This window comes from Panthera onca, chromosome C1, assembly GCF_046562875.1.
Source record: "Panthera onca isolate mPanOnc1 chromosome C1, mPanOnc1 haplotype 2, whole genome shotgun sequence".
In the NCBI taxonomy this organism is placed as follows: domain Eukaryota; kingdom Metazoa; phylum Chordata; class Mammalia; order Carnivora; family Felidae; genus Panthera; species Panthera onca.
In genome coordinates, this window is record NC_138346.1 from 166320181 (window position 1) to 166335447 (window position 15267).

General features: G+C 36.6%; 1 protein-coding gene and 1 pseudogene across 13 annotated transcripts in view; one reads left to right on the top strand and one right to left on the bottom strand.

Annotated features, from left to right (window-relative positions):
• The window catches only part of MIER1 (MIER1 transcriptional regulator), a 60066-nt gene that overhangs the window by 29385 nt on the left and 15414 nt on the right, over window positions 1-15267 (bottom strand). For all 12 annotated transcript variants that reach the window (XM_060625283.3, XM_060625282.3, XM_060625281.3 and 9 more), the window contains one exon: window positions 10699-10844. In XM_060625283.3, coding sequence (XP_060481266.1) covers window positions 10699-10844 — 146 coding nt within the window. The remainder of the gene's footprint in view (window positions 1-10698; window positions 10845-15267) is intronic.
• On the top strand, window positions 57-3640 carry LOC132672907 (large ribosomal subunit protein eL8 pseudogene; annotated as a pseudogene). Its single transcript, XR_013557558.2, has 2 exons — window positions 57-119; window positions 2760-3640. The product of XR_013557558.2 is annotated as a large ribosomal subunit protein eL8 pseudogene (transcript).

Sequence of the window (15267 nt, forward strand, 5' to 3'; positions counted from 1 at the left end):
ATAAAAAGTTAACTTCTGAATAAATGATTATTTCATTTTCCTGTAATTCACAGATCTACAGCCTTCATTCCACACAGAAAACTTTTAGACCTGTATCGAGAATTCTCAAATCATACGAGGTGAGCCAAAATAATTCTGAAGCCTAGGAAAATCCTCGTCTTTCAAGAATTTCTATAAGAGACTGATCAATTCTAATTGCTAACAATAACACCTTTATTAACACTATGTATAGATACTCACACTTAGGAGTACCATATACAATTTGGGAGTGGGAAAATTAAAAGAAACAATAAGAAACAATAAAACAAAAAGAAACAAACACATTAAAAGAAACAATAATGATAATATAAGAATAATACTGGATTACATTAGTCATACATTCTTTTCTAGGGTTACCTATAATGTAAAATCATGTCATATGCAATCCTTACAATCCATTTTACAAAACTGTTACATTACCCCATCTCACAGATGAGAAACTCAGGCTCACAGATTAAGCAACTTCCCCCAAAATGATACAGAGTACAAATAGTAGAGCCAGAATTCAGGTCTAATTCCAAAAGCCTATACTCACTCTTCAGTACGTTAGAATACTGCTTCAGCCAGTAATACCCATTAAAAAACATACCTCCTGAGAGTGAAATGAAGAAATATCCATATGCAATGAAATGAAATCAAGTGTTCTATGGAAGGTACTCTAATAATCAGTAACCAAGTGATATAAAGTATCAGGGAAATAGGAGACTATTTTGACTATAAAAAGAAAATGTAAGGGTTTTTGGGTGGCTCAGTCAGTTAAGCGTGCGACTTTGGCTCAGGTCATGATCTCGCGGTTGGTGAGTTTGAGCCCCACGTCGGGCTCTGTGCTGACAGCTCGGGCCTGGAGCCTGCTTCAGAGTCTGTGTCTCCCCCTCTCTGCCCCTCCCCTGCTCACACTCTGTGTCTCTCTGTCTCTCGATAATAAATAAACATTAAAAAAAAAATGTAATCCAAATCACCTGAACATATTACACACACATTCACGCACACCCTCCTTCTACAACCCCCGCTCCACCTCTCTGAGAAAAATTTAATAGGCAGTTTTGAACCTACCAGAAGGGCAACCATGAAACAAAACATGCTTTGTATTTCTCCAGCAGTCTTGCAGCATTATTCATGGACAGAAATAAGTTGCCCATGTGTTACATACATTGTTCCAATAGAGATGGATAAATCAGATTGGATGATATAACCTGATGACACTAAGTACTTAGATCATACGTTTAACTCCCATCACTCAGAATTTGTGTGCAGGAAGCAACTAATGTTTATGATTTGAAAAATTTTTCTTACAGAAAGAGGTAGGAAGAAAATTATTTTTAACACGGGTATTTCACATTGTAAATGGAGATTCTAGTTATATATTAGTTTGTGAATCTATCTCTAAAAGAGAAATCAATTCTGAGAGCCCTGGTGACCCCCAACAGCCACAACCTGAAAAGTGGTAACTGTAACAGGTAAGGTACTACCACTCCAGCTGAATGACTAGCTGGCATACTTAACTGGCATCTCCTATTGTGTTTCTCAAAGTGCAATAACACAAACAGTGCTTGAGGTGTTCAAGGATCTAATCCATGCAGAGATCCACGTACCATGGACCTGGTACAGGACACAGAAATTTGGAATTAGAAAATCAGGATTTAAGAACTAAAACAGAACTTCAAAATCAAGAAAGTAGAATAAAAGAAAGCTACAGAAAAGGTTGGTTGTATACACAGTAATAACAAACAGCCGCCCTAAAGTGTCTTCTATGTGCACATTTGTGATAAGTGCTTTGATTCCACTATCTTATTCTCTCTCTTCTGAACAAGAGCAAAGGAAGAGTATTATGCAATCTCAACAGATCTTTAAAAGCACCAGTGGGACAGTTTATTACCTTTATGTACAAGTAAGAAAACCAAGCAGAAAGAAACCTCATGCCCTGAGAGACTTTTCTATAATACCTAGACCTAATCCCAGCTCGTATTTTCCATAAACTCATTCTATACCACAAATTAGAAGGTCTGACAATGGCAGTCACTACTATGAACAAGAACGCACCAAAAAAGCTTCAGCGTTAAGTTTGCAACTAAATTTACACAGACTTTAAGAATTCATGAAGAGTTTGTTTCATCAATATCTCATCTTTAAAACTTCCCTAATATAGACTGCTATTACGTCTGATTTTTAAAAGTGAGTTAACTGATGCTTTGAAAGAACATACAAAGTAGGCAGGTTATCGATCAAATGTCTGCGGGCTTTCTAGCTTTGGTTTCTTATATTCGAGGGCAATAGAATCACCTTCAGGGCTTATCAAAACAGAGTGCTGGGCCCCATCCAAGTTTCTACTATAGCAGGGCAGAGGTTGGGCCTGAGTATCTGCACTTATATGTGCACTTTATATGTGCCAGGTGATACTGATGCTCTTGGTATGAGACTACCTTGAGAACCACTTATCTTACGTCTAAGATACCTGCAAATTTCCTTTCCAGTGAGAGGTAATAAAGTTTGATTATTATTGTTAATAAGGCTTATCACTAACATCTGTTAACCCAGGTCAGTTATATGTCAAAAGGATAGGTGACATACTAACTGCATGGAACAGTTTTTTTGTTTTGTTTTTTGGGTTTTTTTTTAATTACTATCGGGAACGTGGAATGTCTCATTTCCATGGTTAGGTCAAGAATTTGTCCCCCTAGGTAAGCATTTAAGAAGGATGATTCACTTGAGCTCTTTTCCAGCCATCCAAGATGCCAAAAGGACAGAAGGCTAAAGGGAAGAAGGTGGCCCCAACCCCTGCTGTCATGAGGAAGCAGGAAGCCAAGAAGGTGGTCAACCTGCTGTTTGAGAAGAGGCTCAAGAGTTTTGGTATCGGACAGGGTACCTAGCCCAAAAGGAACCCCACCTGCTTTGTCAAATGGCCCCGCTACCTCCAACTGCAGCAGCAAAGGGCTAGTCTCTATCAATGTCTGAAAGAGCCTCCCGGGATTAACCAGTTCACCCATGTCTTGGACTGCCAAAGAGCTACTTAACTGCTTTGGCTGACCCATAAATACAGACCAAAGATGAAGAAAGAAAAGAAAGCAGAGACTGTTGACCCGGGCTGAGAAGAAAGCTGCTGACAAAGGGAATGTCCCCATTAAGAGGCTGTCTGTCCTTCCAGCCGGGGTTAATACTGTCACCAACTTAACAGAAACAAGAAGGCTCAGTTGGTAGTGATTGCACATGCTGTGGATCCCCCTGAGTTGGTTGTCGTCCTGACTGTTCTGCGTTGTGAGATGGGGATTCCCCACCGCATTATCAAGGGGAAGGCCAGGCTGGGCTACTTGGTCCACAGGAAGACCTGCACCACTGTCACCTTCACACAAGTTAACTTGGAAGACAAAGGAGCTCTGGCCAAGCTGGTGGAAGCCATCAGGACCAATTACCATGACAGATATGATGAGATCTGCGGTCACTGGGGAGGCAACATCCTAGATGCAAAGTCAGTAGCTCACACTGCCAAGCTAGAAAAGACAAAGGCTAAACAACTGGCCACCAAGCTGGGCTAAATGTTGAGTCTTCTGTACATAAAAAGCAATAAAAAGTTCCCTTTAAATAAAAAAAAAAAAAAAAAAAAGAACCGTGACTCACTTTTCATTTCTCAAAGAAAAATTTAGCAACACTGCTAATATTGACTAAGCAGAGAACGGAGGAGAATTGAAAGTGGTTGGTCACAATACATTTGGAGACCTAACTGAATGTGAAGAAACAGTAACAGAACTGGAAGATAAAGAAGTCACTCAAGTCAGAGGAAATGACTACCGCACAGGTACAGAAACAAAAATGAATACAAGGTTACCCTAATTAGAGCAGAAGGCATCTGTAGTAACTAAAATAAGTTCGATCTTGTATTTTTACCTTTCTCTAGTTTCATTTAGTTTCTAGTAGAAAGTGTTACACTCTACTTTTGACTGCATTTGAGAGTAACTGTTGAGCAGTGATTGACACTACAAGGGCTTAGGGAAGACTATACATGTAACAAAATGTTCCAGATGGACTTTGGCAGGGAAAGATTTAGTTTGTCAGAGACAGAGCTAGGTTGGAATCCACTGCTATTGTTCACATGTAGTATAATTAGAGCTTAAACTAGTTAAATTAGTGGATGTGGTAGAGAAAAAACTCAAGAGACCTTGAAGAAATCAACAGGATTTAACCATTAGTAAAGAGTGATTAAGAGGTCTTGGTGACACTGAATCTCTGTTCTAGACACTCCTTATTCCCAGATACACATTCATATAACTTCTAAAACAGTTCTAAGAAATATTAAAAACAATAAATTAAAACCAATAAAGTTCTAATAAACTTCAAAGTTAATTTTAGCTGGGTTCTATCACGTGTAAACAAAATATCCTTGCCTATTCCACTGAGGAAATGCTTGCTTAATATTAACAATAAAGGATATAGCGGTTTTATGCTTATGCTTAGGTATTGACTTTTAACTTAATTTCTTGTCACCTAATACCAAGTTTGTAAGCAACAAGTTAGTAAACGACAATCAAGATTGAGGAATACAAGACAGAGTTTGACATTAGTATAAAAAATATCTTACTTGAACTAAGGTATAAAGTGAAGATCTTGCAGCAAACACTGAGCTACAAGTACTACAATAAAAACCAAAATCAATTTTGCTGAGGAATCCTCAGTTTCAAATTCAAGTAGCATTTATTATGTCCCTACTATGCACTAATGGATGTACGTAGCATTTAACAAGTACCCTGTAAGGATAATTTATTGTCTCCCCCACCCCCTCAAATCCTTTCTCTTTCTATTTCCATATTCATCTTCTTTCAGGAATGTTCTTTCCTCCATTCCAAGCATGTATTTTGATTGAGAGCTCACTTTCTGGACTACATAGCATCTGATCCAATTGGAATCACTGCATTCCTGGCCATAAGTTTGGAATGGGCACGTAACCCAAGCCTGGCCATAGTTTGTTTCCAGATTTGTACCAACAAGCAGCTAAAAAAACATAGAGTATCTTAAGCAGTACATCTTGGAGACCTGGAAACTGACAGCATATAAACAAAGTTGGTCTGAAAAAGGATGCCACCATGTAGAACAGCAGAAACAGAAAATATCTTCTGGTGGCACTGAGTCCCTAAGGACTAGATATCTCCCTGCCCTTATTAAAATTACATGAGCCTTACATTAAATTCCTTATTTTGTCTAAGTAAGTTCAAGATGGATCTCTATTATTTGCCTCCAAAAATACTGATATAAACAGTAATGATACCCTATAAAACAAATGTTCCTTGCCATTTGTCTCTGAAAAAAGACTAAAAGCTGAATAAAATGTGGCTGACTCAGCACATTATTATACTGGGGTCTGCCAGTCACCTGTTCCAGATAATCTCTCATTAACTTATATGGTCAAAGTCTATGTTCCATAAGGTACTAATAAGGGGCTTTCCTCAAGTTAAACTGAAACACCACAAGAAAGTAGTAGTGTCTTATTACCATCCATACAAATGTAGTATGTAAGTATAGAAATGGGAGAAACAAAGTGAAAGAAAAAATTATGGGTCAAGTAGAATGGAACATCACAGTTTGGGGGTTACAAGTATCTTTGAGAATTTTATGAATGATAAAAACTACTAAGATTTATTGAGTGATTATCACATAGGACACTATGCTAAATGTTTTACGTATATCATCCTTGTAGTAACACTGGCGCTTAATGAAATTAAGTAACTTGTCCAGAGTCACACACCTGCAGTAGAGTTTTGAATCAGGAAGTCTGACTAAATGTTTCACAGTACCTTTACATATACATGCATATGTACTGCCTTCCTCAAAACCGAGAAATAAAAGGAATAAGAAATATAAGGAAGGGGTGCCTGGGATGCTCAGTTGGTTAAGCGTCTGATTCTTCATTTCGGCTCAGGTCATGACCTAACGGTTCATGGGACTGAGCCCCATGTTGGGTACTAATGCTGACAGAGTGGAGCCTGCGTGGGATTCTTTCTCTCTGCACCTCCCTCACTTGCGTGCACAAGTGCGCGCTGTCTCTCTCTCAATAAATGAATGAATGAATGAAATATATGGAAGATATGGACATAGCACAAAATGAATAAAAATACAGGAACATGGACTATACTTGCATAATGTGCTTTAAGAAATAAGTTGACTAAGCACAATAACAAAAAGAGGAGCAATCACGTCTGCATAACCTAAAAGGAGGCTAGCTGGAGGTGAAAAGAACAGATGTTTTCAAAAGACATTTTATCTATCTGCCATTTAACTTCAAAACAGTAAAGTTACCAAATAACTACAGCACTATTTTAAGGTTGGAGTGGTGTCCATCTGCCAGCCATAGAGGAGTGGGTCCCTCTCAGCCGTGTTCATGTTAGTCTTTTTAGAAATGACTGCAGGAGACAGCAGATATTGGCTATTCAAGGGTCATCTGTTGGATGGACACAGTACGCTTCTTATACCGTGTACCACAACCAATTTACCAGTAAATGCTACTGAAAGAAGAGGGGAAGGAGGAGGAAAGAGACTGATTTCCAGCCAGGATGGCATAAGGGACTACACATCCAGACTGGACTAGAGAGACCAGACCGTTCCTAAGGTAAACAACCTCTTGGGATTGTTGGGGCTTCACTATAAGATAAACTATAAAGGGATGGAGGCAGTTAACTTTTCTTTAGAACTCCCACACTGGGGTTTCTTTTTATTCTATGTAATTCTTGTCATGTGTACACTTCACAAAACCCTCTCACATTTTAATCTTTATTTTCCAGTTCTGGAGATTCACCAGATGGTTATGTGTCTAGCACTTCAAAATGAGTATTAAGTATAATATTATTATAACATGATTTTTAAAAAAATACAGATAAATACATAAAGATATAGCTGATCCTGATCCCTCTTCTCCCAAACAGACTGCTACATTTGTGCCATTCAAAACAAGGCTTTGAATTTTAAGAGTACATTTGAAAAACAGAGTTAAGCCAGCCTGCATATTGCTACTCAAGCAAACAAAAGTATATTCACTACAGGAACGATTCTGATACCCCTTCTAAGATTACCACTATAAATTCTAACCTGTATATCTAATTCTATTAAAATATTCAAATGCTGAACTTACATAATTATTTTATGTTAAGATTCATGCCTGTATTGAACTGTACAAAATGTAACAACAAACATCAAAGCTTCTTCTATGAAAAGCTACTTTTCACTTAAAACTTTAGATTTCAAACTGAATGAACTTAAAACTACACGCCATGCAATTATTGACAATTCCTGAATGAATTGCTAGTCAAAATTCTGCCACAATTACATCAGAAGTCCATGTCATACAACCAACATGCCAGGTAAAAAATCACCTGATTCTTGACAGAACTGTAATGTTTCATTTCTATAAAAGAATATCAGTAATCAGTGAGAAAATCTGGCTCATTTTTTAAATAAAAACAAAAACCAGTTTGGTTTGGTTCATACCTAAAAAGTTTATAACTTTAAGAAACACAACATATTGGCCCTAAACTAGCTTAGCTGCAGGTTACAGATGAAGCGCTGGTGATTATGCGCAACTTAAACCTAAATTTTAATTATTCTGGGAAAAGTTAGAAGCATCTGAAAAGATGTAAGACAGCCTGTTTGAGGAGAATGATAAAAGATTGGCTCCCCTTTCTCTTCCTTTCTATATCCTCTATAAAAAATTCTATTTTAAATTCTTTTTCCTAAGGAAGGGTCACCTGAAAGCAAATATGGGGAGGCTGTAAAAGACCAAAGGAGGCAGAATAAAGGAGAAATAGGAAACAACAACACGCCCAAACTTTTAGCAAAGCTCATTAGCAATTTTGTACTAATTAAATGTAATAGCCTGTTTTCAGAAACAGAAAAAAAAAAAAAAACAAAAAAAAAACCAATAATCATTCTACCACACAACCTGTACTGATTATCTCCTCCTGAGTGACTACTTAATTATTTCAGCAACATAGAGTGTGAGAAAATGGAATATATAAGATTTTCCTCCTTTCAGGGTTATCCCATGGATGGGTTATTCAGAAATGAAAATATACCTAAAGTGATAGAAGTTTCTGTGAAATACAGGCAAATAACTGCCTTCCATTTAATGAATATATGAAGTGACTGCGACTGAGTCCTAAATCAACCATTTCCTTTGATGTTCACATAGGTTCTAGATCATTCAAACAAACTATAACAGTCTTCTGAATGACTTTCTAGCCTCTTGTAAAGAACAGTTTTGATTCCACGCTCCTCAAGTGCTTTTTAACCCATTCTTGAAAAGCTTTTATAACAACTATACATCATGGTCACTAAGACCAATTGTTTTCTGGCTTAAAACAATAAAACACTGAATTGCTTAGGCACTGTGGATTAAGCTAGTTTTAATTACTAAAAGATCCAAAAGGGGACCATCTGACAAGATTTGACTAGATAGTAATAGAATTCCTTTTCTAGTTCTTTAAATGTGCAATATAAAAACTAAAACTCGGCAACACATATTACTATACAAGAATTAATTTTTCCAAAATATTATGTACTCTAAACGTGTAAAGGCTGATACTACGTCTTACTTATTTTGTATGTTCTTTTTGTCATGGGGTGTACCAGATCATATACACAATACATTTTAATAAGAGCATACCAGAGTGATTTATCATTTCATCCAAAAAATTTGACCACTCTTGCTAAGTATCAGGAAATACACTGGTGAATAAAACACTGTCCCTCCTCTCATGGAACTAAAGGAGGACACAGACAATAAATGAGACAAACATATAATTACAAATTGTGTTAGTTATAAAGAAAGTATTGAATCGGGTACAGTGGATTAAAAAAAAAGCTAACTGGGAACAGGTAAGGTCACTGTGAGAAGGCAACATTAAGCCCAGACTTAAGGGGATAAGGAACCAGCCTCAGAAAGCACATACCGAGGAGTAGGAAAAAGCTGAAAGGCCTTGAAGCAGGAAGAAACAGCATATCTAAGAACAGAAGCACCTGGTGTGGCTATGTAACAGCATGACAGGGGCCTTGCTGGCCAGGTCAAGGAGTTTGGATTTTCTTCCCATGTAACAGGAAGACACTGCAGTTTTAAATAAAAGGCTGACATAACTGCATTAATATTTTGAAAATACCATCATGATTATTATAGAAATATACCGGATGAAAGAATGGTAAAAGAGGAGAATCCTCTTTTAAAGATGGAGAATCCAGTTAGGAAGCTGTGGTAATAGGCTAGGCTAGAAATGATGGTGACCTGGGCAAGATAGTGGCAGCAGAGATAGAACAACAGTCAGATAAGAGGTATCTTTGTGGAAAGAAATGACAGGCTTATTCAGGATTGAGTATTAGGAATGAAGGAAGAGGATTTCCTGATTTCTGATTTAGGCAATAAGGTAAAACAGTGCCATTTTTTATGTTGAAGATAGGGAAGGAACAGATGGAGGAAGTAGGAGATCAATCAACAGTTCTGCTTTGGACATTTAAAATGTAAAGATGTCTATGGAGATATCCAAGCAGAAATGTCAAGCAGGAGGTTAAACAAAATTGGGAATAGGGAATATATTAATGCTAGAAAAATAAAGAATACTGACACTATGGGAATGGATTAGAACAGATCACCTAATTTAGTAATTTTCAAATTTGGTGTGTATACACCCCACAGAGATTCTAATTATATGCCTGGGGAGAGGCATAGAAATCCGCATTTCTTAAGTCTATGAGCAATTCTGAAGCAGCTGACTCTCATACTACATTCTGAGGCGCACTGATTTATAGACAGAAGAAAAATCCAGAACTGAGAATTAGGGAATTCTAAATTTAAATTCCAAATTCACCTTTGGTGAAGGAAAATGAGTCTGCAAAGGATACTAAATAGAAACAAACAGAAATGAAAAACTGGACAGTAGGGTACTCCAGAGTTCAAATAAAAGGAAGCAGTAACTGTTGAATATGGCTGAGAATAGAGAGAAAAATGATGAATAGAATAGTAAGATCATTGGTCATATTGATAGGAGGGGACAGAAACTATCCAGAGTACTTTATGGAATAAATTGGAAATGAGAAACATGATGACCACTATTAAGAAATTCTGGCTCGGGGTGCCTGGGTGGCTCAGTCGGTTAAGCGTCAGACTTCGGCTTAGGTCATAATCTCATGGTTCATGGGTTAGAGCCCCGCGTCGGGCTCTGTGCTGATAGCTCAGAGCCTGGAGCCTGCTTCAGATTCTGTCTTCCTCTCTCTCTGCCCCTCCCTTGCTCGCACTCTGTCTCTTTCTGTCTCTCAAAAATAATAAACGTTAAAAAATTAAAAAAAAAATTCTGGCTCTGAAAGGGTGCGAGTAAAAGGTCAGTAACTGGGAGAGGACAGAGGTATGTAAGAGGAAATTCAGCATACCTTTATAGCCTATTTTTGACCAGATAACTGTGATGTTTTACTCAAGTAATTCTATTCCACATAATAGCTATTCCTTTTTAAAAAAAATGCCTTTCATTTCAAACTTTAAATATCTCACCTACAACCACACAGAATTTTTCACTATCAATTATATGTAACACCACTCTTCCCCAAAAACAAAGGTAGAGAATGAAAATTTCAAATGTTTCCTCTATCTGCAAAAAAAGCCGTTAACTACTTCATCCTCTAGCTCTTATTGTTATTTACCCTTGCAAGATCCTCTATTTCAGAACTGAAGTTTGTTTCTCCTTCCATCATTTCTTCCTCTTCTAATGTTCGTTCATCATCAAAATCATGAACCAGCATGTCAGCTGATGGATCAAATTCATGGTCATCTGACGTTGCTGAACCTCCTGGTAAAGAATATTTTAAAAAGTTTGGTAAACCAAATGAAGTGTTATCTTATTAATATTTATTTAATGTGTATGTTATTTGAAGTTGGATACAGGTCAAACAAAAGTATCAGGGAAAAGCTATGCACATCGAGTATTAGTTTTCTAAAACTCTTACCCTTACTCATCACTCTGTCCCTGTAAAAAAAAACTCTTGTCTAAGGGATTATTTTTTGTCCTGTTTCACCTCTATATATTCACAGTTAAAATTGTAACTGGTGGGGTGGGAGAAGTATAGCTTTAAAAAAAGTGTGTACAGCTCTTAAAAAGAGTACTGTCATCTAAACACAAAATTTCAGTTGTAAAGAATAATGGATCACATCAAGTAAGAATGGTAATTCATGTGGGAAATACCACAATTCTTAATCATCTGACTGATATTTAATAGACCCAATGAGTATGAGTCTTTATGGCCCATGAGAATACAGTCATGGGAGATATACAGTCATCTGAATACACAGTGTAATGAAAATACAGCTACATTCAAATATTATTCTATTAGCACTTCCACGGAAATATATTTCAGCATGTAAGTAGCCGTCCTTAATTTATTTAGTTGATTTTGGTCTGAAATAATTCAGATAGAGAATATAAAACTGAAATTTATTAAAATGGCATACAGAACTCTTATGAACTCATTAAAAATAATCTAATAGCTAACTGATGTGTAAGCTAATCTATTTTTAGCCTGCTGGCTGGGGAATACTGCTGTACTCAATAGGGTCAAGCCTGTAATAGTAGATTGCAAATGCTCAGCATATACATTCTATAAACTACCCCACAATTGGCTATTGCCAAACCTGGACTTAAGTTTACAAATTCATTTTTTTATGAATAAACGAGTTATTTAACATTTAAAAAATCAATCAGCAATTTCTTTTATCAATTTAAACTGTTAAAAAGTTATATTACTTAATAATAAAGGTTAAAACCATTAACTAGTAATATATTACATCAGTATGCTCTTCCTTCAGTCCAGTAAGAGAACCAGTAAGTAAAACAAAGCGTTAGACGTTGACTTCTGGAAAAATAGACTATTACGGATAAGGGGACACTCAAGGTTCAGGGTTCTTGTCATCTCCCTCAATTTTCAGTATAAATACCATATTCTGAGTGCTTACTGTGTGCCAAATACTATGGCTCAAGCACGTCACATACATTGTATCTCATTTAATCTTCAAACCCAAACTTGAACAAAACCAAAACTTGAGGCTGAGTTTAAGCAGCACGTTTAAACTCACAGAGCCAGTAGGCGGCAAGGACGGAATCTGAATCGTGGGTCTGCTAATTCAGTGCCTGTGCTTTTACTGCATTCTAAGCTTCCTGCAAGCCACAGCTTCAGAGACATTAAGTATCCTGCCTCAAAGAATACTTGAAGAGAACCTATTTTTACTAAGATGACTGAACTGCAAGCCAGATCAGGTGGTGAAGCACTTAGAAGTCATCCTGCTCTTTGACGAACATAATACTAATATTAAATATAAAATAATTATTATTTCTAAATCAGAAATCACCTTATAGTACAAATTAAGTTAACAAACTATCAAAGTTTTAGAATGATTTACAAAATAAAAACACTTAGAAAAGTGTATTAATTTCTTTGGATAATTAAGAAAAGCATGGCATAGTTTTAATACAGCACCTTGGTACTGGCTAAGGGACTAGACACAAAAGTTCCATGAGAAAACATCGAGAGCCACTAATTTAGTTGTAGCTTTTTACTTAATAACAAAGGTTAATACCATTAACTAGTAATATATTACATCAGTATGCTCTTCCTTCAGTCCAGTGAGAGAACCAGTAAGTAAAACAAAGCATTAGAAGTTGACTTCTTGAAAAACAGACTATTAGGGATAAGTCCCTAATAGTCCCAATCATTATTCCTTCTTTTTGAGTTTTTAATGAAAAAACATTCCCAAAACTTTTCAGTTCACACAGCAACCTTCTAGGACACTTAGTCAATAATCATGTATTCCTACAAATCATGCTGTACTTTTCTTCTCCCTTGTAGGCAGGAAGATCCTAGAACAACCTCACACCACAACTTTGTACACTATTATCCTAATTCCTATTGAATGCAAATATTGTAAAAAATAATTATGCTTAATTCCTAACTACGTATACTCTTTCACCAACTAAAACAAAAACAAAACAAACTCACATGAGTACACAGCACCAAGTTGAGTGCTATATTACTTACCTGAAGTCTCCCATTTTTTGTCATTACTTGCAAAGCCATTTATATTTAAAGCCTTGCCACTTTACTCTCTCATTACAAGAAATAACAAAGTGTGGGTGAACCTTTTTCCCCTTCTCACTCCAATCCTCTCCATATATATACCACACTGTTTTCTAACTTTCAATTTCACTTTTCTTGCCTTAATCTGACTTCTTGGTTTTACTTGACTTATTTTTGCCTTGTTGAGACCAATTAACCATTCTTTTCCTAGCCTACTAGGCTGTCTCCTTGAGGTAAAAATCCCCAAGATAAATTATTAGGGGCAGGGAGTCTGGTGCTTTGTGTAAATAAATATTTTGCTTCAGAGTTAAGGCAAGTGTCAGCTTGGTAATAAAATCGTACCTTAATACAAAATTACTAAGGTATCTTACATCTTTTCAAAGATTCAAAAGATAAATTAAACATATCATGTGCATTCATTTAATAATTTTATTTCCTTCCCTTCCCTAAATCCCTACATCTAATGGCTACTAGTCTTACAGGTAAAGTCTTGTATTTTACCTGTACAGGTTTACACTGGGAAAGTCCAGAGACAAATTACTGAGCCTGGGTCATGTGACTCTTATTACTAATATCAATTCCAAAGTACAGACGTTACAAAGGACACAGCCTCTTACCAGTGGACCAAAAATTTTTTTACATGAAGCCTCTATTCCTAATTTTTTCCCACCAACTTTTGTTAACTGCCTACAATTAGTATTGTAAGGACAATAAATATTCCCTTGGGCAGAAACCTGATACTACAAACACTATCTACTTCAAAAGATCTTCCTTAGTCCGAAACCAAAAAAAAATCAATCTATTTGTAGAAGCATTCAGCAAGTAGTAAAGGCCATCGAAAACATTGTATTCTTCAAGTTCCACTATTCTTGCAGTTCAGCCTAGGCCAATTCAAATGCAATGGAAACTGAGAAAGCCATTAGTATCACCTTTGAAGTAATTACTTTTTTTGTGCCTATGTATTACTTGATGAATTTCTCAAAAATTCATTGAAAAATATCTAAAACTCAGTCTATTTGCAATGGGACAACATGAACAAAAACAACTAGAACCCACTTTTTCAATGAAAAAGATGTCTGTGTTTGAAAGAAAAAAAATACTGGGTACAATTCCATGTCCCAAAAAGGATACAAATAATCTGCTATTTATGAGGTCAGATTACTTCCAACCTCAACCATCCAGAACATATGTATAAAATAAGTTTAAAAAAATCCTTGAGTTTCAGAAATGTCACAACGCCTAATATACTTTACTTCCAAGCCTATTAGAAAAGAATAAGACATTTGTAGCTAAATAACCACGAAAAAAACTCAGTCAACTGAGCACACTAGTCATTTGGAAGGGATCTGGAGTTATCCTAATCCAACTCTTACTTCATACATCGTACTACATAGAATACAACTATTTGTGTTCATGAAAAGAATCCTAAACCATTAAAAAAGGCATATATTAAGCATTTTTACAAACATTCTTTCTAAAATTTACAACATAGAAAGATTGCTTTAATAATCTGGAAAATTCAGTAATGTATCATACCTAAATATTCAATATATATATGATGTTTTCAAATAAAACATTACCCTGCCTCTGAGAACTCCCTTCCTGACTCTAACTATCTCGCACTGTTCCTTACACGTACTCCACTGTAGAAGGCAGTCCTCTCTCTTGGTGAAGTTTCTGGACACCAAGGCAGACTGGGCTCTTTCCTGACTGCTATTTGGCTCCAACCAATTGTTGCTATAAAGGAATGCTGTACCCAGCGGTGCCAGAACCTCTGACTAATCATGAGAAGCCTAAATTCAGATTTTATATAAAATATTCTAGGTTTTTAAAATCACTAGACTGGCCAAACAAAAAAACATTTGTGGCCCAGATATGGGTCAAAGATCACATGTTTGCGAGGCGCCTGGGTGGCTCAGTCGGTTAAGCATCCAACTTTGGTTCAGGTCATGATCTCGCCATTCTGGAGTTCGACCCCCATGTCGGGCTCTGTGCTGACAGCTCAGACCCTGGAGCCTGTTTCAGATTCTGTGTCTGCCTCTTTCTCTCTGCCCCTTCCCTGCTCAGACTCTGTCTCTCGCTCTCTCAAAAATAACAAACATTAGAAAGAAAAAAATTTAAAAGATCACGTTTGCAACCTCTATA